The sequence below is a fragment of the Martes martes genome, assembly GCF_963455335.1.
Source record: "Martes martes genome assembly, chromosome: 14".
In the NCBI taxonomy this organism is placed as follows: domain Eukaryota; kingdom Metazoa; phylum Chordata; class Mammalia; order Carnivora; family Mustelidae; genus Martes; species Martes martes.
In genome coordinates this window covers 49,734,281-49,759,241 of record NC_137902.1, presented here as the reverse complement: position 1 = coordinate 49,759,241, position 24,961 = coordinate 49,734,281, and the positions used below count along the sequence as shown (strand labels likewise).

General features: G+C 46.3%; 1 protein-coding gene across 5 annotated transcripts in view; it reads right to left on the bottom strand.

The window, feature by feature from the left end:
- Positions 1-24,961, bottom strand: part of KCNMA1 (potassium calcium-activated channel subfamily M alpha 1) — a gene marked incomplete at both ends in the record, with an annotated part of 724,384 nt that overhangs the window by 180,512 nt on the left and 518,911 nt on the right. For all 5 annotated transcript variants that reach the window (XM_080822610.1, XM_080822608.1, XM_080822611.1 and 2 more), the window contains 5 exons: positions 10,280-10,435; positions 16,303-16,372; positions 19,945-20,027; positions 21,779-21,884; positions 24,463-24,573. In XM_080822610.1, coding sequence (XP_080678736.1) covers positions 10,280-10,435; positions 16,303-16,372; positions 19,945-20,027; positions 21,779-21,884; positions 24,463-24,573 — 526 coding nt within the window. The remainder of the gene's footprint in view (positions 1-10,279; positions 10,436-16,302; positions 16,373-19,944; positions 20,028-21,778; positions 21,885-24,462; positions 24,574-24,961) is intronic.

The following is a 24,961-nucleotide window of genomic DNA, read 5'->3' as shown; positions in this document are numbered from 1 at the left end:
AAAGGAATTGTATTTAATGGAAAAAAGTAGTCTCAAATGGTTGCATGCTGTATGATTCTATTCACAAGACATTCTCAAAATGACATAATGATAGTGACAGAGAACAGATCAGTGCTTGTCAGGGGCTAGGGGTGCAGGGAGGATATGAAGGCATAGTGAGAGCGTGAGGGAATTTGGGGGATACTGAAACTGTTCTGTATCCTGATTCTGGTAGTGGTGGCATGACTCAACGTATGTGTTAAAATGTACAGAGCTGTGTACACACATATACGCACACATCAATTTCACTATAAGTGAATAAAACTAAAGAACAAGATAGCTTGACAATTAAAATTACTTCTAAATCTTAGTGGGACCACATATTTTATTTTTTTTTTAAGATTTTATTTATTTATTTGACAGAGAGATAGATCACAAGTAGGCAGAGAGACAGGCAGAGAGAGAGGGGGGGAAGCAGGCTCCCTGCTGAGGAGATAGCCCAATGCGGGGCTCGATGCCTGGACCCTGAGATCATGACCTGAGCTGAAGGCAGAGGCTTAACCCACTGACCTTTAATAAGCATTTTACTGTAATGGAAAATGGCCAGAAGAAAGCCTAGGTTAATGCATGTGGATTTATGTACCAATCTTGAAGACAACAATCCAGAGCCCCACCCCTGTGCCCAAGCAGTTTGAGTTACTTGAATACTTTTACTTTGATCAGAAGGAACCTTCAAAGATTAGGTCTAATTATACTTTTTCCCCTTAAAAATTTTCCTTTCTTCCTTTTATCATCACTTTTAACCCCTCTGGACCTCACACCCTGTTTACGGATACCACCTGTGTTGCTGGAAATCAGCAGACTGCATGCTGACCCACTCATTCCTCGCTCCACAAACCCGGCACCCTCTCCCTCCCCTGCTCCGCCACAGCACTTGGGTAACAAAGTCTCTCACATAACAAGGCATTAAGGTCTAGGGAGGATAGTACTACCCTGGTCTGAAAAAGGCCAGTGCACCACGGAGGGAATGGGGTAGACCTAGGTATTTTCTACCTTTGAGAAAGACCTTCATTGTTATATCATGTAGTTTGGCATGGTTGGGGAAACTGAGGATACTACTTTTATAAACACCGCAAAGTGATTTCCGTTCTTAGAAGGTACTGGTTTGAATACAAAGCCAAGCAATGTCTCTATCAAGACACTTCTCTCAGGGAGCCAACGTGTAATAGCAGGGAAAGCACCGAGCAGAGAAGCCAACGATCTTCTCAGAAGTCAGTCATCCTCCTTTCCCCTTTCCCTATTTCTTCCTCCTCTACACACAAGGAAGGGTCCAAAATGCCAGCTCCTGGGCATCAAGCACAGGTGCCAAATGATATCCAATAAAATGCTTGTGTATCCAGTCAAATAAAAAGTAATTTAAGTAAAAACATGTATCTTATAAAGTGTAAAGTGCTTGGCAAACTTGGGATACTATTATAATCTCAGAGTTCTTGACAAAAATACCCATTGTATCAAATCAATGGTGGCTCTTTGCTTGGCATCCCTGAAATGTAGAACGGTTGCTTCAAAATGCTGGGGTCCTCCTCGTTGTTCTGGGCATCGATTTAATATCCGGGATCACGGAAGGGCAATGATTACTAAAAGATTTAACAAAGAAATCTGAGATGTATTCTTAATGGTTTAATAGCATTTTGAGACTTTTGCTTGAAAAATCACCAATGGTGGGTGGTACCCACAATTAGAACTTTGAAAGTGGGGGAGGCCAGAAGGATGCAGCCTGTGAATGCCCACGTGTACTCAGAAATGCGTGCAATTAATTAAAGACCGCTGGTCTCCAAAAAGAGATCTTTTTGACATCTGCGACTTTATCAACAGGGCCTTATTTCACGTTATTGACCATATCCTGCCAGCTGATAAGGGCAGGGTGAGAGGCAGCTTCTCCCGGTGTTCGTGGTTAAGTCCTGGCCACTGCAGCTCCTATGCCCCAGTCCTCACGGGGCACAGTGCTCTGTCTGTATGTTATGTAATTTTTTGGTGCTGCCTTCCCCTTTTGTTCAGTCTGTGCCAAGAGCCAAATAAAAGAATCCATATGTGATTACGGCTATAAAACCAAAAGGAAAATATTAGACAAAAATTTAACATTTTGGGGTTTCTAAGTTTGTTTTACCTTTAATGCTAGGCAGACAGTTTACACAAATCATTTTGCTGCAAAGTAAAGAGTAATGAGTTAAATGTGTTCCCTGTCACCATCAATCATGTACGTTTGCCTTTGATTGACCAAACATATAAGACACATGAAATGACTTTCTAATCAGGTTAGGGGGAGCAGGGAGGGAAAAAGGGGAGAAAATGGGGAGGGGGAGCATAAGGCTCTTCTATTTTATTCAGAAATTCCATTGACATTTTCTGGCAATCTTCTAACATGCAGTATGGGCTTCTCTTTGCTAATAATGTTTGCCTTGAGAATTTGTAAAGGTCTAAGAACTCTTTAATTCAATGTTCTAGAAATTACCAGGGCCAGAGGGGAACGAAATCCCTGTTAATAGTTCATGGATTAATTCTCTCTTCATTCGAAATCATTTTCAGGGGAGCTGGTCTCTCAGGTGGGCGTTCGTCATCTGGATCGGGGTGAATGGCTCTGCCCGGGAAGGCAGGCGGTGCCGCTGATCTGATGAGCGTCATGGAGGGAAAAAGAAGATGCTCAATGATGTTGACCCAAATGGGATACTGAGGCTTAGCCAATTCCTTTCGGTGCATGGGTGTTTATTTTGATTTGTGAATTTAAACAACACACTGACTGGATTTTCTGGCAGTCGAAATGGTTTATAACCCAATGTAACCAGCCTCCGAGCATCCTCGCCAAGCTCTGTATTTCAAGTTTCCATGTGGAGTCCAAGCTCTTTAATGTGGCAAGGGAACTACCTACGGTAGCAATGGAAGATGTTTTCAGCACCAAAATCACCCCAAATTGTCGCTGTGGTCCTGGCCCCACCCAGCTGTCTGTGTAATCAAGGCTGGCCAGGCAAGGCTGAGACCAGCTGATTCATTTATTAATTCAACAGGCATTTCTTGAGGACCACGTGCATTGGGTGCAGCTCCAGGCACTGGGGATTGAGCAAGGAGCCCTAGGCTTCACAGTGTTGACACTATCTCAAAGAAAGGAGGCAATAAATGAGGCCACAAAGCCACGTAGGAAATCAAAGCCAGGAACGTAGATGAGGACATAGATACACAGGTTGTGGAGCAGAGAGTGATATAAATCTTGAAAATATGATTCTGATGTGTTTACATATGGAAACTTTCTTCACCCCATGAAGTCAAGGAGAACCTCTAAATCCTTGCTGGAGACTGTGGCGAAGTGGGACATCTCCTCCCTGTAGGGACCCTGGGGAGCCCCAGAAAAATGTATGAGCTTAGTCGCTTCTTCTTGAGTCTCCTGGATTTGCCAGGAAAACTGTTGAACAGCAAATCATGTCTCTATTAGAGATATGCCACATTAGACTGTAGAACTCAATGCTGTGGAGATGCCAGTTTTCCCCAAGAGAGCCCAGAAACAGACCCACACATACACTGATGTTTCAGTAAACGGGTCCCTGAGGTACTGATAACGTATGGCTTCTTAACTTGGGTCCTGGTTAAAAGAGAGTTCTGAGTTTGTGAGTATTTAATAAGCTGCCCATTTGTTAGATGTACACTTTTATGTTTTTATATTCTACTTCAATTAAAGATTTGTTGTTAAGCCCTTTTATTTTATTATTTTTTTAAAGATTTTATTTATTGATTGATTTGACAGACAGAGATCTCAAGTAGGCAGAGAGGCAGGCAGAGAGAGAGGAGAGAGAAAGAAGCAGGCTCCCCGCTGAGCAGAGAGCCCGAGGCGGGGCTCGATCCTGGGACCTGACCTGGGATTATGACCTGAGCCGAAGGCAGAGGCTTTAACCCACTGAGCCACCCAGGTGCCCCTGTTAAGCCCTTTTAAAAATGCAACTCTAATGGTTTAGAGAAGGGCCTCACTCCGAAATCAACACTAACCAAAGACATGGGGGATCTGATAGAGGGAAACCAGGAAGCTACTAGGGGAAGAGTGTTTCAGCCAGAGGAATAGCAAGTGTGTAACCCTAAAGACTAGCCAAAGGGGTGCGGCTGATGGCAAGGAACAGAAGAGCACTTAGGAGATGAGGCCAGTGAGGATTGCTTCGGACTTAGAGAACATCGTAAGAACTTTTTCCTGGTGAGATAGGACACCATGGAGAGACTTATGCAAAGAGGTGAGAGCATCTGCTTGTGAAGGATTGTTCTGGGTGCTTTACTGAGGATAGACCGGAGCGGCAGAGAGAGAAAAGCAGAGCAGGGAGGCCAGTCAGGAGGCTTATGCAATGCTCGAGGAGACAAATGATGGTGGCTTGGATCTGACAGGAAGAACAGAAGTGGTCAGAAATTTGGAAAGTCAAAACTGAGAGGATTTCCTGCTGGATTGAACGAGGTGCATGCGAAAAAGAAAGAAGCTATAGGGATGGCTCCAAATATATTCGTTTGAGCAATGGGAAGAATGGCATTGCCAGTGTCTCCGGACAAAGAACGGGAATTCAATTCTGGATATGTCAGGCCTCAGATGAGATGCAAAACTCAAATAGAGATGTTGAGTGGCAGTTAGATAGATGACATTGGGTTGGGGGGAGGTTCCAGATGGAGATACAAATTTGGGAACCCTCTATATATGTAGGACTTATGAGAATAAACATTATGGCAAGTGAGTATATTTGTATCATATCTACAGAAGTTCACTCTCATGACAAGTTGCGATCGGGATGACATCACCTGTGGATATGAAATAAGCAACAGGTAGCCTCTCGCTATCTAACTTACACTATGTAGATTTACTTGGCGGGAGAAACCCTCTACTCTGGCACCAGCAGCATCCCCTCCCAGAAGCAGAAAGCCACCTTGACCCTTATCAGTTGCAGCCCTGGCCCCCTTTCAGAGATCCTGTCACCCACCTCCAGCCCACTCCACACACGGCTGAGCCTTGTTGCTTATATGTCTCCCTCACGTGGATGAACACCTCAGGTCTGCAGAGCTTACATCCATCAGCCAGTAAGAACTGTTTATTTTCTCCCAGAGGCACCTACTGAAGCCAATTAGCTTTACTCCCTGAATACAGCAGCAAGTAATGTCACTTCCTTCTGGAAAACCTGGTGATTTCCTTATCCTGATTCATCCCAGCCTAGGTTCACATGTTTTAATGCAGTGACTTCTGCCCTTTATAGAGCTGGGCGGAGAGAAAGGCCAGCAAGACCCAGAGAATGCATCTTGCAAAAGTGTGCCCATGCATCCCAGTCATAACAGAAGCCTCCTGAGGCTTATGAGTGCCCGCTAGCCATGAGGATGACAGTGTGGTTAGCATCCTGCCTGAAATACAGTAGGTGCCCAGGGAATCTCTATCAAAGCAACCATGTCTAACCACAGAAAGCAAAGATTCTGGCACTAGCTAAGTTTCCCCCTTACCGTATTTCCTCTTATTTTAAAATATTTTATTTATTTCTTTGAGAGAGAGAGAGAGAGAGAGAGAGAGAGAGAAAACAAGGTGTAGGAGGGGCAGAAGGAGAAGCAGACTCCCAGCTGAGCAGGGAGCCTGATCCAGGGCTCAGTCCCAGGACCCGGGGATCATGATCTGAGCCGAAGGCAGAGGCTTAACCAACCAAGCTTAACTAACCAACCAGGTTTAACTAACCAACCGTATTTCCTCCTGGTATACTCAAAGACCTGGAACCAATTTGCTTGGTTTGACACGTGAGTTTGTCAATTCCAGGTGTTCTGGCCTCATGTAGGTTACTGAACTTCTCACAACCCACAGTATCTGCCACTGGAAAGTGGGTATAATAGCGCCAGTGGTGGGTACAGTCATTGTGAGAATTAAATGACTGATGTCTGTAAAGCACTTAGCCTAGGACTTGGCACAGGGTTAGAACCCAAGATAGCTCAGCTATTATTAGAGTCTTGATTTATATTTCCAGCTCCTAAACCATATTGTTTTTATACATGCATATAAAAAATAACACAGATGCATATAAACATCGCCAAAATAAAGATATTAAAATGATTCCCTGGCCTACAAGTTGTGCTAGCTAGGACTATGTATTGCTGAAAGTTTATCTTAATGAGACAATATCAATAATGAGCACGTGGTTTTCATGTCCAGCAAGGTCCACCTCAGCCAAGATACACTCTGAATAACACACACCTGGTTTTCCTATGGCTTCCTCACTCAGAAATAGAAAAGGTGACAGAGAAGACCATGTTGTGATCGATATCAAGTAACATTTCACCCACAAGAAATAATTACAGAGTACATGCTATGTACCGGGGTGTGTGTGTGTGTGCGCGCGCGCGCGCGCACGCACATGCACACACACACTCAAATGGTAGCTTAGCAAAGTTAAAATGCTCGGCAATCCTGAGAATAATTTAAATCTGCTAAATTTTGAAGAGTTAGTACAGACTGAAAAGATATGTTAAGAGTTAATCACTCTCTAAATTATGCACAACACCCACACATACAATTTATCATGCCCAGGACAGCTAATCCTAGTAAGAATAATAGCACAATTCACAAAGATGGCAGGTCAAGCCTCAACAGGAAACCACACATGCTGAAGAGAAACTAAAGTATTACATGCTAAAACTCTAAAACCAAGAAAAAAAAAAAAAACAATGGATCTTAAAATACATCGAAAGGAGGAAGCCAAGTGGAGGGTAAGTGTGGCCACTTACTCAGGGATTCAGGAGCAAGGTAATGGCAGAGAGGCTAAATAAATAAGTTCATTGTCTTGGTCTTTACAGAAGATTCTCACTTGAACCTGACAGGCAGGTGGCAGCAGATCAGATAGCAGTAAATACACAGGATATTCCACACCTGGTTGACAGCGGAGATACAGACTAGTCTCAGGAACCAGGACCATTGCCTTCCCTCCCTGGAGGAACTCAGGGCAAAAACTGGGTGCTGCTGGAGAAAATGCTTACCCTAGCATTAGCAATAGGCTGTGGGGTCCGAGGACCCCTGAATGGCCAACCTGTGCCTCTTTCATGAAGTTATTTGCTATCAGGTTATCATGGATTTGTTAAACAAATCCCAGCATACCAGAAACTTCAGAGGCCGTGCCTTGAAGGTTAAGCAGAGCAAATTACATACGAATAGCCAGGAAAAAGTCTTTAACAGTAGTTACTTGAATTCCTTATCCCAAAGATGTGGGCTAAAAATACAGATGCTCCAAAAGTTTAGATCAATTCAGAGATGACATAGCCAACATGGGAACCAGGTTTTCAAGGGGGCAATGAGGCCCAGGGGTAAGGGCCTTTGAAAGTGATATTGCTCAGGGGACACACAAGTGTTCCCCATATTTTGCTGGTACCACTGGCCTGGGTCCCTTGGAACCCCTGCATAGCTTGGAACCCCTCCCTCTTGCTAAGCTTTGTTATCCTCCCTTTCAGCCTTGGCTTTCGGTCTCATGGACACTAAAGGCCCCGTGGGCGGCCACTGTGATTCTGCCTGTGATATATATAGAGTACAATGTATTCTGCAGAACCAAGAAACAGATGCTGTACCTGCCCAGGGCAAGGGAGAGGCTGAGCACACACTCCACCTCTGGCTTCCAGAAATACTAAGTGTTCTCAAGGGATGAAATCCGCCAAAGCCTCATCCCACCTCCCTCCATCCTCGAGGCCCTCCTGTCCCTATGGAAGTACTAATGAATCCTCTGCCGGAGGACATGGGGGACACTGGGGCAGGAAGCAATTTCTGGCAAGGATTATCCATTTCTAGATTTCCTTTTCCGTCTGCCCCCCGCCCAGTAAAAATGAGCGAAGACGCTGTGACCTCGGGAACAGGAGATAATATATAAAACTTGCCGAGGAGACCATCATCAAGGTGTTTATCGTGACCTGAAGGAGACAGGGATCGGGGATGTGGAGGGTCAGTGCACCAGCACGACGCCACAGAATGGGAAACACATGCTTCCGGCAGTCCTTATTTTAAGTGAAAACAATAGATATAGGGAAACCTTGCTATTTACAGGTCACGTGCCTTAGCAAATTCCAACACAAAGACCACCTGAATGTCAAGAGGCCATGGTCAGAGAGCTACCTCCGAACACGGGGGACCTGGCCCCGGGCAGAAATGACACGGTAACATAACCCTAGGAGGGAAATGTGTTTTCAGTTATACCAGGGCCCAGCCGGGCCTCTTCCACAGGCTCTTCCTAAATAGTTACTTGGCAGTGGGATTCGCTAGGCTGGAGGGGACGTCCTTGGCTCCAGAGGTGAGGCCCTGCAGGGTCTTGAGGAGAGTTGGACAGAAGTTCTTTCTCCCTGCTCGGTAATAACACTGAGGAATCAGCGTCACATCCATTTTATTAATTTTCTTGACAGGCAGCTCCAGTTTCCATGCAGGCACCACAAAATCAAAACATACGCATGTCAAGTGCCCCATGTGCGGTAGGGCCCTGCCAAGACCGTGTTACATCAACAAAAGGAAGCAGAGCCCAGGTCTCAGACCTCGTGCCTGGGCCTGTGGGTAACTCCCTGCTGGAGGAAACCACCAGAGCTCAGATGCATGGCCAGAAGAGCTCTCTTGGTGACAGTCCTTTATCCTGGGGTCTGGGTTCCTTGTGTTGAACACGAGAGCCGTGGGAGACACAAGGCTACATCTGGCTTTGGGGCATGCCTCTCAGTCCCGCCACACAGACCTCCCCTGCCAACTCCATTTAGCCTGCATTCAGTTTCATCCAGGCAGGGGAATAGCAGCCTGGATTAAAGAAGCCATTAAAATAAGAAAAAAAAGAAAGGAAAAGAAGAGAAAAAAAACCGCAATATCCTTATTGGTGTGCTGGGTCTGAGCCTGGAGTTCTGTGGAGCTGAGGTCTTTGGGCACATAGGGAGCTGAAGGAATTTTTTGATCAAGGCATCCTTTGCTAAAGCGATAGAAGGGACTCCAGCACAATTTGTCCTTTCACATAAAGGATTTTTATCTATGAATTGCCTGTGTAATGCAAATTAGGTGGGTAGAGTGGGTAAGGACTGAGAGAAAAGCCCTGCTCTAATCCCACCGCTGGGGATAACCAGGATGAGCCCACGCACGTAGTCGGTCCGTCGTCTCAGCCCCACTCTTGCCGCCCAACCTTCCCACCGCCTCCAGTGCCATCGCCTCGACTCCCCCAGACAACGGACCACCAGTGCCACACACAGCAGTAACGGCAGCCGAGGGCTGGAGGTATCACACCTTGGATCACAGAGCTTCTAGCCCCCCTCATGGGACCTCCTGGTAACTCACAACTTTCCCACCTCCATCCCTACTCTTGCAGGAAGGGGAAACGGAAGCCCAAATCCTGAGCTGGCGGCCACCACTGCCAAGTCAGAAAGGCCCAAACTGGGCAGGTTTTCCTGTCCTGGTCTACCCCTTGGACTGGTCTAGGCTAAGAACAATCCAAGGATGAGGATCGGTGTTATCATTACTCCAAAAGCCCTCTTAGGAAGGGCCCGGGCCTATAACCCAGTGTCCCGGAAATGGGCTTGCCCTGACCTGGCCAATGTCCCGGCCTGGCCTGTGAGGACAGAGTTGGGTCTTTTATTGCCCGGGTTGGCCCAGCAGGCAGGGGCCACTCTGGAGATGCTGGGGTGGCTGCCCAGCCCGCTCTGTGGGGTGAGCCGGCTGAAGAGGAGACAAGCAGAGCCAGACTGCCCATCTCATGGCACACGGGGCGCCGCTGCCGAGGAGTCGGCCCCTCGTTCCACTCTCCATTCAAACAACCATGGCATGTCAGCCCTGCTGGCCTCCTTGATTGTGCAGAAATAAATAAATGAATTATGTTGTTGGGGTTTGGGCTTCAGCACAAACACATGGTCTGCATTTATCTGCACAGTGAGAGGTCCACCAGCCACTTGATGTAAAAAAAGCAAAATGATAATTCTTTTCTTTAGGCGCTCTGGTGCCATATGGAATGTATATAAATCATATTTTTGTTTTAACAGCGGAGGCTTTGTTGATAGATAAACATGTGGTTTATCTAAAAAAAAGAGAGGATTTGTGCTTTGAACAATCATTTAATGGCCGTGGATGTGCCAAATAAAAATAAAAACATAATTTTGAAAGAAGTTGGCCTCGTGCCCAAATCTGTAACAAGGAATTTCTCCTTAACCAGAGTGGTTAAAGCCCGTCGATCTGTTTTGAGTTTAAGCTGTGCTCTCTACTCAACCCCACGACAAACTGAATCCGGGGCTAATGGGCTCTAATAGGACGAGACGTTACCTTTATGAATGACCTCATGGAGAAGAGGTTGGCGAGCATGGTGGAGAGGCCTTGAGCCAGACAGCTCTGGGCTATGAACCCCAGCTTCAGCTCTGCGAGGCAGATTGCATCATCTCCCTCTTTCCAGTTCCAGCTCGGGATGTTTAGCAGATGGGCCTGTGGAAGCAAAGCAAGGTATGAGAACTGAGGTTGCTAAATGTTCAATGGTTGCAAATCTCCTCTGGGAAATGCACCACTGCCCTACGGCTCAGAGGCGTTCAGACTCATCCTTTCTTTCCCTTGCTTGAGCCTGCTGTTTGCTGTTTCATTCAACTCCCCTATTCCGTGGACTTCAGTCTTCGGGGTTCTCTCTGGAACGTTGCTTCTGCGCCTCCCTAACCCAGGTCTTCCCCTCGGATTTGTCATGTAGCCAACAGAGTCCAGAGGGAATTTCGTCTTGGGACAGACACATCAGCCCCTGTTACTAGGATATCTCGCTAGGTTATTCATAAATGAGCTCCTCAAACAGACTCGGGCCATCAGTTAGTTGTCTGTGTGTTTTAGAATTTTTTTTATCTGCATCCCCGAAACTCCAGGTCAGTGGCCCCCAAGTCTGAGTGGGCCTCAGAATCACCTGGTGGGTTGATACACCCACCCCTCCTTCACAGTCTCTGATCTAGTAGGGGGTGGGGTAAGGCTGGAGAATTCGCATTTCTAACAAATTCGAGGTGCCGATCTGGGGACCACACTTTGAGAAGCACTGACCTAAATCATCAGGCAAATCACAGTGTAGACATATTACGATCTCTTGCAGATGGACTGATCCTATGTAACAGGTCACACCCCAGGATAAGGACACAGACACACGCTCATCTGATTAGTTTTAAGTGGCATGAAGCAGAATCAGAGATCATCCATTGGACAAAGAAGTCAAAATTCAAAAACTTTGCCAGGATTGGAAAAATGGGCAGAAAAACAACCAGGAAAGATTTTTAAAGGTCTTAATGTCAAGCGCAGCATTTAGGTTCAAAAGAAAAAAAAAATCAATTGTATAAATTCAAAAGGAGAAGATCTAACTTGGCAGTTGAGCTGAGGGGGAAAGAAGGGAAAAAAACTTAAGTGTGTGGGTAACTCAAATCCCAAAAAGAGGCCAACCGTGTGACAGATTACAGAGAAAGCCAATGCTTGCTTGTTAGAAATGGTCTCCAGATCAAGGGAGACGAATGTTTCATTCTGTTGTGAACCGGTCAGGCTGGTTCCAGAGCACTTGATCCAGTTGTAACAGTCAGATTTAAAGAGGGAAACTGATCAATTGAATAACTTCCAGAAAAAAATGACAAGCACAAGGAGAGGTGAGGGTTCTGGAAAACGTCTTTTGAGAAACAGTTAAGAGAGCCAGCAGTGTCTGGCCTAAAGAAGGACCACACCTTCACGGAGACAGGACGGTTACCTCTGAAAGCCTCAGGTGCTGCTGCAATGAAAAGAGATTAGGCTTGTCTTGCTTTGTTCCAGGGGCCAGAATTAGGACTGAATGGTATATGTTATAAGAAAGCAGTTTTTTGGCTTATTTTATAAAGGAACTTTCTAAGGATGTAATTTGTCTAATAAATGGAGAAAGCTACCTCCCAAAATGCAAGGTCTTTGTCCCAAAAACTCTATAAGTGTTTTTCCAAGTCATAAGAGAAAGACGGCTTGCTTTGCATTTGAGGTTCTAGCAGAGAGCCCTACGAGGCCCCCCGCAGATGCCGAGACTTTACGGCCCTAAAACGCCTATTTCTCTCCAGGTACCAGCAAACACCAGGAGCACCCAGAAGGCTTCCCTTCACTGTCAGGATAACACACTACAGTCCTACCTACTAGAAGAGAAGATGCCATTATGGAAACAAGAACAAGTCCAATGGCTCCTTGCTCTGCTATCAGAAATACCCCTCTTGTGAAATCCCTTCCTCAAAGTCCTGTGACAGTTTCACAAGTCCTAAGCCAGCAGTGACTCCTGGGAGAGAAGACTGTATCCTCCCTAACGAGAGCATGGTTAAAAAGTTTGGTGTGTGGGCCATGGTGGATGGTAATTTCTGCCAAGCTGAGTATCAGAGACCTTCTTACAGCATAGGCCTGATGCCAGCGGATCGTCTTGCCCTTTACACTCTTTCTCTCCCTACTCTTCACTGGCTGGCAAAGGCCATCTTCCCCCTTTACTAACCTTCATGGCACTTTCAAGCAACCAAGCAAACGAATAATCAAACAAAGCCTTTTCCAGAGAGTCTCTCATATCCCCATGTGCCAGGTTTTTGAAGGTATGAAGTCCAGGCTCTTGGGCCTTGGGTCCACCCTGTCCCCATCTGGTTTGAGTTCCTTAGACATATTTTGCATGTTATTACATGGGAAAGTCAAGTCTGTTTCAGTTGTCAGGTTTCCATGTGGCCTCCTTTCATGGGCCATCATAGCTTCCACAATTGTGGGGCAGGGAGCAGGGAGGGATGTACCAAAGGCTGGGAGGAACATCTGTGTGCATGAAATGAAGAGAGGAAATTTCACAAGGAACTCGAATCCTCTGTTTCTGACACTTCTGTCCTTCATCTGAGGGATATTTGGGTCCACTGGAAGATGCCAGCATCACTACACAGAAGTCTAGAAGCAAATCCTGGATCTGGAGAATGAGGCCCGATAAAACTGGTGTAACAGGACCAGGGTCCCCCTTTGATCAGCCACTGGACCACTCCTCATCTCAAGAAGGAGGAATGTGAAAATATGCTCTCCTGGGAAACCTGCAGAGGTCAAGCCCAGTCCCAGCCCTCCCTATACACAAATAACTTTGAGAAAGCCACCATAAGGAGAGAAGTTCATTTCAGAGAAAACACTTCAACACTCTTGCCCAAGTGTGTAACGGTTTTTAGTGAGAAAGCTCAAAGAACTTGCATCACCATTGGGCCATTGGGACTTGGTTTCTAGACCAAGACCTTTTTTTTCTAGAATCTATCCGGAAAATTAAAAATCCATTAGCAGCTAAGTCATTGGAAGTGATACTTTTCTATGATATCACCAACTGTTCTTTCCTTGAAAAGCTTCAAGACATTTACAACACTCAAATCAAAAATGAGTGCCCTGTACCATCTTCTTTCTGTGTTCAGAGACATCTGGGCTGGGCTGAGTGCTTCTCTCCATGAAATCAGATCCACTTTAGAGAACACCAGTCCTTCTAGAAGGCCTGCTGTGAGGAACCACAATTCGGTTCAGTGGGGTGGGCTCTATTTACAGAGAAGGTGACAGTTGGCCATTCTGTCCTTAGCTCAATGCCTGCCAAGTGACTACGAGTTGTACCCACCAGAGCTGCTCTGTCTGGGAGAGCACAGACTCCCAGTCTAAAGTCACACTGGGATGCTAGCATGCACAGATGGCCACATGAGGGCTAATGTGATAATGGATGTCAAGCTCTTTTAAAAACATAAAATATGCCACAAATATCTAAGATTACTATGATGACAAACTCAGGACCAATTTTACTTGGGGAGAAGTAGGCAGCTTGCCTACATCCCTTTAGGCCCTGGAATACCAGCATCATTAGAGCACAGGGAATTGAAATTCTTTATGTTTTATGTCTCCTATCCAATTATGGACTTAACTATCACTTAAAGTGTGTTGAGTGCAACATAAGTTTACATAGACATACCAGGTTCTTTCAAGAAAGCAAGTTTTAATGGGTGGAGATCTCTGGGCATTTATTCATGGGTGAAGAGAAAGGACAGAGAGAGGAAGAAAAATCATACTGTAAGGCAATGGGGGATAAAACAGATTAAAGAGAAGGTGGGAGCATCTCACAAAATAGCACAGTTACAGAGCAGGGTGACAAGTGTCCATCTGCAATTCCATGAGGAATGGGATGACAATGACCAGTGGACTTTTTGCTCCCTCTAGAAGAGGGAAATGAAATCATCGAGAAAAGTGGGCTCATCCATTACTCATCCTACAGGGGCAAAGTCTCACACGTGATTTTGCCTGACTCTGAAACCCCAACATATTGGGGTGATTCTAAGCAAAAATGTATTTTGGGCACATTTCCTGAAAATGTGTTTTCAGGATCGGTTGCCACCTTTATCATTTTTTCCTGAATAATTACCATGAAAAGGTTTGTAGCAGACATTCAGCTTGGCTATGGTCATGTGAGCACTGACCAGGTTCCATCCGGATCCTAGGTCCATTCAGCTACTTGGACTTTGACAGAAATCACAGCTGAAACCATCCTGAATTTCTTGAAGAGGCGGCATCCATACTCATTGGAAGGGGAAAAAAATGGAACTGACAGCCCTTTCTAAACATACTACATTAATTTCCCTAATCAATCTAAATTCAGCCAAAAACCTAAACAACAGCTTAAAGCACTCCCACACTGAATGAAATTTCAAATCATAAATGAAAGAAGAGTTTATTGCCTGATTGCTAATAAATTTCCCCTCCACCTATTAGGGGCTGCTGTCTAGAAACTTCTCCAGACCGATGCTTGTGAGTCCCTGACATCCTCACTTTATGTCTTCCGTGTCCTTGGGTTTTCCAGAGACGAACAGGACAATGGGACCTTGGGCGCCCACCACCAAGCCCACTGGCTGGAGTGTAACACATTCTGCCGTGGAAGCACCTGCCGAGGGCCGGGCAGTGGGCAGCAGACCCGAGCCGTAGGCCGGTTGCCGACAGCAGGCCCCACTTCACAACGGCCTCTGATGGGCCTCCACGTGGCGAAATGGGGCAGCCCTTGCCAGCAATTAAGAAATAATGGCATGGCACCGGTGCATTTGGCAGAACGGGGTCTTCTCTGGGTCACCTGACTGCCTATTTCGTAGGGAATATGGCCTAGAAGATGGACACACACTCACTCATAACCCAGTGGGGAGTTATTGTGTTCAGACAGAACACCTGGTTCCAGGTACTGAGCAGCCTCCGGTTTTCCAGCCTCATTACGGGGAATAACCCGTTCCACATCAAAAGGAGAAAGGTGCCACCTCCCCTCCCCCAAAGCTGTTTCCCTGGGAGCTCAGGGACAGGCGGCGTGAAGGAGCAGTGCCTTTGAATGAGAGACTGAGAAGTAATCACAAGCGAAACAGCACAGACTCCAACATTTGTTTTCTTCCCAATCCCCTTCTAAACTAGAACAGGAGGAAAATTCCTTTATGTCTTATCTCTGGAGAGCAACTTTTTCCCTCGGTTCAACCAAGCCAGTTCTCCTCTGCAGCTGGAGAAGGCCGTGTTCCGCATTCTCCACCCGGTGCGCGGTCTGCTCCTCCACGTCACCTGGTCTCTGGTAGCAAAGCCCTATCACTCACCTGGGAAGCTCTCTACCCCAGACTACCACGTCCGTCCCTGAGGGCACAAGGCAGGACTCCTTCACTTATACCCCCGGGGGATTAGGAAGGTCAGGTAGCGCACTGAGCACACAGCAGGTAGTCAGGAGATACCGACTGAAGAAGGGAGTAGAGGGGGGCCTGGGTGGCTAGGTGGGTTAAAGCCTCTGCCTTTGGCTTGGGTCATGATCTCAGGGTCCTGGGATCGACCCCCGCATCGGGCTCTCTGCTTAGCGGGGAGTCTGCTTCCCCCTCTCTCTGCCTACTTGTGATCTCTCTCTCTCTCTCTGTGAAATAAATACATGAAATCTTTAAAAAAAAAAAAAAAAAGGAAGAAAGAAAGAAAGAGAGAAAGGAGTAGAGCACATAAAAAGTGGACATTGTTGAAACAGGGATCTAAGATTATATCAATATTCCAACCTGGGGGTCCAACACATGCTGCCTTCCAGTGAGCAGCGGTCAACAAGGTGCTTGCTCTGAAGAAAGGCCCCAGGGAGGTTTGTACCCAGCACCCCTTGTCTAGCCCTTTGGATTACAGAAGCACATGTGTGCACGTGTGTGGGGGGGGGTGGGTGCGTGTGTGTGTCATGTGCACGTGTGTATGTGTGCACGTGTGTGTGTGTGTGCACACGCAGCTGTACAGTGAGGGGAGAGAGACCAGGCATGCTTGTGCACCTCTGAGCCTGGGACGGGCCCAGCCTCTCGCTATCCTACCTTGTTGTGATATTGCAGCATCTGAGTGATGATTCTTATCTTCGGGTGGTAGTTCTTTATGGAGATTACTCTGAAAAAGAAAGAACCAAAGCTGAGGCAGGGTCTGTCTCACTCTTGGAGTCTGATGGGAACACAAATTTGACTGTATCCAAATAGAGTGAATGTGGGGCCAGCAGTCAGGACCATCCAGAAGGCTTGCCAGCACAGGGCCTGGTTAAACGGTGTCCATCACCGCACCCCATGGCAGCGTGAGAAAGAAATCAACAGAATGGCCACAGACTGTGCCCAGGGCAGGAAAGAAGAGAGCGGTTCTGTGGTGCCTTGGTGTCGGCATGTGAGCCCGTGTCGTGGGGCAGGGGCTCCAGAGCAGCGTCACGGGCTTACTGCCTACAGAGACATCTAAATAAGGCGAGCTCAACCCATGGGCCAAGGGAGGTCTGCAATCTCACATACCCTGCGGACAAGCCTAGAAGCAACTTGCTCTGAGTCCAGTTCTCCAAGTTAACAACTTGAGACAACGATGACAAATCAAACAACCAGCCTGACAAAGGATACTAACTGTCACACACACATGGCCACTGACAAAAATGATTTCTGAGCAGGGCTCTTATGACGGGATCAATGACTTCGATAGATAATAGAGTCTAAATGAAGACTTTAATGCTGGTGGGAAATAAAAAATCCAAGGCAGCCGCCGTCTGGTAGAAAATTCCACTCTCCCCGCCCCCTACCACCCAAGCAAACTGCCCTCAGTCTATACTGCCTATGAGCCACTGCCCTCCCCCAATCCACCCCTGGCTTCTGCTCCCTGAGACGGGGCTACAAATGGAGGAGTAGAAACACCTGCATTCCAGTCCCAGTGTACTAAGGAACTGGGTGACCTTCAGGAAATCCCTGGGTTCTTTGTGACTGTTTCCTCATCTGGACGTTGGGGGCAATGGTACCTGCTTTATTTATTTCACAGGCTTTGGTCTGAGCAGCAAATGAAAGACCAGATGTGGAAATGCTTTGAAATCATTAAAAGCTCTCTCCACGTGTAAGTTATGGTTTCTGTCATTACCGACTCTGTCAGAGGTGACATTGCACATTTCCTTCTGTGACAAGGAAGGCTAAAGAATGGAATTCCACAGGACGGCCCACCTCGAAGCCTAATCAGAAATGCGGGTGCGCGTATTAGGACCACCCCCCACAAACTCTGCACCAAGAAACGTCTCCCTGCTTCATCCCTTTTTGGGGGGAAAAATGGAGAGAAGGCAGTCAGGGAGCAGTTTTATCTGAAAAGCTACAACTTGTGAATTTAGGAAATGGATTGCACAGAAGCCTCTTCCTGCACAAATTCACCCTGGGCTTTTGCTCTTGAAGGAATTCATTTTCTTTTTGAAAAAGTGTTGTGTTGGCTCTTGCTTATAACTCAAGGACTTTGAGCTTCAGTCAGCCCTGAATTCCATTCACTGCCAGAGCGGGGTCTCCTGCATTAGCTCATTTCAAATGGATCTTTGACATTTTAATTTCAAGAGGGGCAGATTGGTCTCATTAAACTAAGGAGAAAGGAGGATTATACAAATAAGGGAAAGACAGAGCCCAGTTTTTAACCCTGAACTTTCCGTTTCCTTTTGCTGCCTGGGCCTTAGTTCTGATTCTGGTTATGGCATGGCTTCACTACATGTCTGATGCTACCTTTGTCCTGTAATTTTTATGCGGTGGTGTCCTGCCAAACATCCTGGTAACTTACATGTCTTCATACCAGCCCTACCACAGCCTGGGCTTAAATGAAATATTGCCATTCAGAGAAATGCCCATTTCCAAACTATTACTCATTTCAATTATTCACTTTTGGAAGGGGGGAAAAAAGGCACTAGCCCCAAAACTCCTCCAGGGTCAACACATTATACTTTATTTTCTTTTGTTTTTATGTTTTGAAAATCTCAAGATCAGGAAGACTAGTTCCTGAAAGGCTACATTTTTATCATTTCAGATGACATGAAAACGTGGGGAAGGATGGAAATCCTAGTTCAGGAAGGGGATCCCTCTGGAGCACCCAATGGTGAGCTGTTGTAGTCACTTTCCAGCTGTGACTAGTTTAGGGGGTGGACCCAGGTGTGGACACATGTCCCCATTCCACCACCTCCCTGCAGGCTGGCAAGCGCCATGGGGACAAGAGTTCATGCATCAACTTCCTTAAGACAACTGCGCGAAAACATATTGCCAAAGAAAAGCGGGAGGAGAGAATACTGTGCCAGATGTCGCTTGCCAGACACAGGGACCAGATGCTGAGGGAAAGACGTGCTCATCCCCGATGCACCAGGGCAGTCCCCCACCTCAGTGATGGGAAAGCTCGTGTCACTTGGGGCCACCGGTTAGAAGTAAAGGAAGGGAGTCGGGAGCATGGTGATGATGCCAATTCCCAAGCTCTCATCCCAGTACATTCCCAGGCTGCAGCAAACCAAGCTGTGGAGAGAGGGAGATCTGTCTGGACCAAAGGACGGCTGCTCACAATTAGGCAAGAGTTCCTGGGAATGTAGTGGGAGGGAATGTTTTCTCTTAGTTCATCTCTTCTCCAGAAGCATCTCTTTATTATTCCCTTCCAGGCCTCTTAACTACTCTACAATGTAGGCCGGAGGGGAGAAGAAGAATCCTGAGGGGCTTTAACTCTCTGGAGCTAAATATCGTTTTTGTCATTCCATTGTTGCAGAACAGTGTTCTTCTGAAATAAGAAAAGAATAAGGAGTGGGGATCAGCCATGTCAGGTCAGGCCAGGAGATGGCCCTCCCTGGGCCTCACCCATTTCCAGGGAGGGCACTGGGTGGTGTTCTCCAGAGTGCATCCCTGCCCACCCAAAGATGTTCTGTAAAAAAAGGTGGTGGGGGGGAAGGGGAGGGTTGGAGTCAAATAGGTTTGCTAAGTTCTCTGTCGATCATTATCTTAGAAAAGCATGTTAGTATTAAAAGCACTGAGAAGGCTTTCAGTGAAGACATTGTTTCATTCTGGGAAACTGGCTGAAACAAGCCCATCAGTCAACCAACTCCTCTTTGAGAGGGATATTAATCAATGCTACAGACACACTTGGAAGGTTCCAACGTGGAGCTTCTCAAGCTTGGCACTCCTCATCTTTGGAGCCAGATAATTCCCTGCTGTGGGGAACTGTCCCCCGTGCGTTGTAGGATGTTGAACAGCATGCCTGGCCTCTACCTCCTGGGATGTGAGCAGCATCATCCCTTCATTACAACAACCAAGAACATCTCCACATATCTCTAAATGTCTCTGGGGGATCAAATCACCCACAGTCAAGTCATTGCAGGTCCACTCCCGCTTCGGGAAAATGGTACCTTACTTCAGGCCTACACCCATCTCAATCTCTCTTTCCTAGTCCTGTCTGAAACATCTCAAACCCAAGACCCACTGTGAGCCCCAGGGGTCCCATCTGCCAAGGATAAGCTTCCTGTCTATGATGCCTTGTGGCACTGCCCTCCCCAGCCACCGGCGCCTCAGCTCCCCCTGGACCTATGTTTGTGGCAAAGTGTAGAGTGGCTCATGAGAGAAAGAAGTTCCCACAGAGATGATGCTCTGCAGAGAACCCAAAAGGGCAGCCAAGGGGCTGCAGAGCGCCAAGCCCAGAGCCTTCCCTGGCCTCCCCGGTGTTACCTCATTATGTTGGAGGCGTCTTCAGCATCAGGGTCAGCGCAGTACTTGTTGGCAAGGATGAGGCACGCGTCTGCTGACTCTATCTAAGACACGGAAAGGAAAATCACAGAACACAAACATATAAATAGCCATGCCTGGTTGTAGTCTTTCTCTGTCGACAGCTTTTGGGGAATCTGGTGCTTTGCAAGGAAAGAAAAAAATAATCCTGAGAGATTATAGTTTTGTCAAAAGTGTAGCTCTCAAGTTCTTGTTATGGTATAAACATTTCATCTCGTTGTTGTTCGAGGGTACAACGTGGACCTTCGTAATTATACTTTTCATTTGGCATAGTGACTTCGATGTAATCTTTCCAGATTTCTTTAAATAGCAATTAATGAAGCCTTTTAGTCCCTTCCCTACCTCCTTTCCCTACCAATGGATCTACCCCATCATCTTAATTTTTCTAGTCGGGAAATGGCATCAGGTGAGCTAAATCCCTTCTCTCAGTTTACCAAATTCATCGAATAGTCAAGGATTCAGATATTGAGACTCCAAAGTCCTTCATCTGACCTTTTTCACATCTTAACTGTGGAACAGGAGGAAATAAGAGCCCTAAATCAGATAACAACTCAGTATTGTTTAATATTCAATTAGCATTCAGATATTCGAAAGACAACAAATCTATGTATAGGAAATGATGTGTTACAGATGACCTCAAAACCTACTGACTTCTCTAAACATGAGCCAAAATAAGATTTATGCCTTTGAGGGAATGATGAGTTATGCTAATAATTGCTTGCATCAAATTAGGTCCTTGAACAGTAACTATTTTCTCCAAGTTCTCATTAGATTTCACATTAGTCATAACTTGGATCATGTCTGGATAATATTAAGATTAACTGGACTCTCTAAGCATAAGAATTCTTGTTCTGGCTCAGGTCTGCAATCTGTCCCACTTGATATGTTGTACTTAATAGACCATTCCTGCATTTTGGTGGGAGGTCATTGTTTCCTCCGTGGTATGTCACAAATTGTCTCTAGTTTTCTTTAATAATCCAAAGAATTTACCCAGATCCTTCTGCTTATTCATGTTTGCCAATGACATTATTTACTAAATTATGTAGTGACCACAGTTAGCATTTAGAAGTCAATGGATTCACAATATTAATCTATATCCACTGCCATGCAAATATTGAACGTGTTTACAAAATCTATATAAAACGAGCAAAATAGCAGATGTCACTTTGCTCTATCCTTTTATTTTATGAGCCTCAGGTCTGCTTTATAAGAAGATTTTTAACTTAACAGATTTTGGAATGAAAGATTAGCCCTTTACCAAGCGATACCAGATATCTGCATGTTTAGTTTTATGCTTTTAGTCTTTGGTGGCAGGAAAAAAAAAAAAAGGAAGCTAAAAATGTTTTATGGCCTGGCAGAATTTTATTTATACTTTATCCTTCATGTTATGCTCCTTTCCAATGTAAATAATAGATTTCAGAGCTACACTGAGACCAACTTAAGTATTTAAGATGGGAATTACTTGATTATTACGTTGTATATGAGGTTACTGAATCTGTACAACTGGTCTACTTCCTTGAAGAGTGCTGACATTGAGGAAACTGGCAAAATAACTTTCATTTTATGACTAGTCCAAGTGAGGGGAGTAGCCTAGCAAGTGCCAACGGAATGAAGCTCTGGGACCAGGGAAAGGGTGATGTCAAGGCTGGTGGCATCTGACTTATCTCATTAGGGGTGTGGAGGTTACTCTTGGCCATCCTAGGAGGCATGTGCCCTCACCACAGAGTCAGTCCCCTCTCAGATGAAATAAAAGCAGAAGTCACCTCTTACTTCTTACCTTGACTCTTGCAAGATCATGTGGATTGAGGACTGAACCCTGATAAAATTCCACCTGAGTAAAATGTCGTTTGAACAGAGCCTCAAGCTCCAGGTTAGGGGAAATGCTGGCAGGGAGAGAAGAAACAGCCATTAATATAATAGACTCCGGTATTTCTGCTTCCATGGCCTTCTTTTTCTCTGACTTCCAAAGAGAAAGACCTAGGAAAAGGCTTTCACCTCCAAAGCAGCCCCTTTTCTTGCCAGAAATAAAAGGTTCACCCTCGAGAGAAATAAAACCCCAACCCACTGAAAACCCAAACCGTTAGCACGGTAAAATAAAGAGGCTCACGGTTTTCACAAAGTCGGAGGCCTATGAGGCGAAATGTCTTCGACTTTGTTAGGAACGGAATCCCGACTTTATGAATAGAGAGACGGAGCTGTGACATCAGAGATTAGCCGAAGATGCCCCTGGCAGAGCCTCCTGCCGTTCCCTCCCTCAAAGCCTCTTCTCTGGTTCTCAGCCACATGGACTTCTCATCCCCCAGGGCCTGGATCAAAACATGTCACCTCTGAACCTCCACAGACTGAGTTAATGCACTCTCGGTACTGTTCTTGATTCACACATGTGTACACTGTTCATCATTCTCGGTGCTGAACTGTCCAGACATCGTTCCCATTGGAGGACAAGGATTAAAACACTGATTGACTCACTCATCCATTTATTACTTCTGTGGAGATGAAAGATTTCTACTCTCTGTATGGTATCAGGCTAGGCGCTGGGGAGATGATATTTGGTTCAAACCTACTAGGTTCCAAGAACTGTGTTCATCCATGCTTGCCTAACATTCATTAAGTACTTAGTAGGAATTGTTAATGTTTTCCAGCACTTACTATGCGGCAGACACCGTTCCAAGCACTTGACAAATATTAACTCATTTAAACCTCAAAACAATCCTGGAGGAAGGGATGTTATTAACCCAAATCTTCAAGAGGTTAATTAACTGGGCCATCTACTACAGTGCTGACACTGACAGATGCTGGGGACACGAAGGTGAATCCCAGCAAGTAAAGCATTGGCCACTGGCTTGCTGATTCATCTCAAGCCATGGGCGAGAGAGAAAGCAAGCCTGTGCACATTGGACCAGTCTTTGAGACCCATTACTGGTTGGGCCCCTCTTGGGAAGTCTGCCTGGTCATGCAAGAAATGCTGGTCTCTCCCTGAAGCAAGTGTCCAGTGCAATTCTGCCTCTTGATGAAACAGACTTCTGTCAGTGAATGTAGGTTGGATGTTGAGCTCTCATTGTTGCACACGTGCTCATCTTGACATGCCCAACCAATATGAGGGTGGAACCTATGCACACTACTTCTCCTGAACCTCCCATAATGCTCTGCAGAGGACAGGCCCCTCAGCTGGTAAGGAGAGGCTAAGCACTGAACTGGATCTGTGAGTTCTGCTCCTGCGCTCACGGCCTGGCTGGTCTTTTCAGAACTTGGAGAATTCAGTGTTGAGAGGCAAAATGCTGGCACTCAGACATGGTGGTCAGTTTGGTATTCTACGGACAAATGTCAAAAAGAAGGAGAAGCACAGAACAGAAGCTTATAGGGAAGTCAAATTCCATGGGATCTCAAGGCAGGATTGAGTCCTGGGCCGTCAGCCCCCTAGGCAGCCAACACCAACTCATAAGCTTTATCCCTAGATAACTTGGAATTAGTGCTGGCACTATGGTGGCCCAATTTCCATCAAAAAAGAAGATGGTGCCACCCAAGTCAACACGCCTGAGTCTCCAGACTCTCTATCCCTTTGGTAGACTAACTTTTACCTTAAAGGGGATAAGACGAAGCTTAAAATCCCAACAACATTGAGCAGATGTCTTGCTTTCCTCAACTGTACAGCAAACATAGTAAGACCTATCTTCTAAGTTGCTTATCAACCTAATACATGTTATCTTCCACAATAATAGCAAATATTTATTGAGCACTTACTGTGTGCCTGATTCTGCTCTGTATACTTTATACGGATTATTTCTTTTCATTCTCCCTACAGGGTAGAATGAAACCACTGCAATCTCCCTATCTTATGAATGTGAAAACTGGGGCCCAGGGAGGCTAAATAACCTCTTCGGCAAGATTCATATAGAATACTCTGAGTTCACAGCATGCACTTTGACTCCCCGTGTTGATGAAGGGAGAGACCGTATGCACAGGCGGGGACCAGCACAGGGTCCTACACTGAGGTTTCTAGAAATGGCAATTGTTGCTGCAGCTGTTATTAGTACTTCATACCCTGCTTCCTCTTATGTTTGTGTCTTGCCTGACCACTCCGTCCCTCCTGCCCTTGTAAAGAATCCACACCAGACAGCTAATCATTCCACACCAGACACTGCGGACACACCTGGATCGAATTGATCCAGACAGCTGAAGGGACAGTAATGACGTGTTTGACCCATAATGAACTTCATTCTTCTTTGCCAGAATTGCCTCCGCAGAAGCAGGTGCCATTCTCACCACTGAACTAATGTGTTGGTTCCCTTTCCATGGTTCCATACTGTCCTCTCCAAGGAGGCCATCTGGGGTCATGGTCGATTCAACTCTGCACTGACCCCCCAACATGGCGCCCGCACCACCACTCTTACAGACACTCAGGGAGTCCTCCTCAGGGTGCCTGGTTGAGTGGAGGGTCTCGAAACAGCAGGGGCCCCTTACTTGTGAAGAAAGACGATCTCCACATTGACATCATCCCGGTCCTTGTGCAGGAAGTCCTTCAGGAAGTTGGAAACACTCTCCAGAGTGATGTGTCCGCAGACCACAATGTGCCTGAACAGGAGAAGCCAGTTAGATGGAGCCAGCCCCGATCTGACCCGGCACCCACCCCAGGCAAGACAGAGGAAGCGCACAGCTGCAGGGAAGCATCCCTCTCCTCCCCAGGCCTCCGTGAAAGCCCAGCTCCCATCCCCAGAGGGCCGTGAGGCAAAGCAGCAGTGCCGGCAGGTGCTCAGAGACTCCTCGGCAGAAAAGGCATATGGCTTCTCACCTGATGCTGCACAAAATCCTATTAAAAGCCCAACCGTTTGGCCAAGCGGTTTTATGCATTGAACAATAAGTGACATTATGCTTGTGCTTAAATGCTGCATTATCAAGTCCCTTGCAGATTCATATCTTTCCCTTTCTGCCCACAAAGCGTCCTCTTGAGAGATTTACCGAA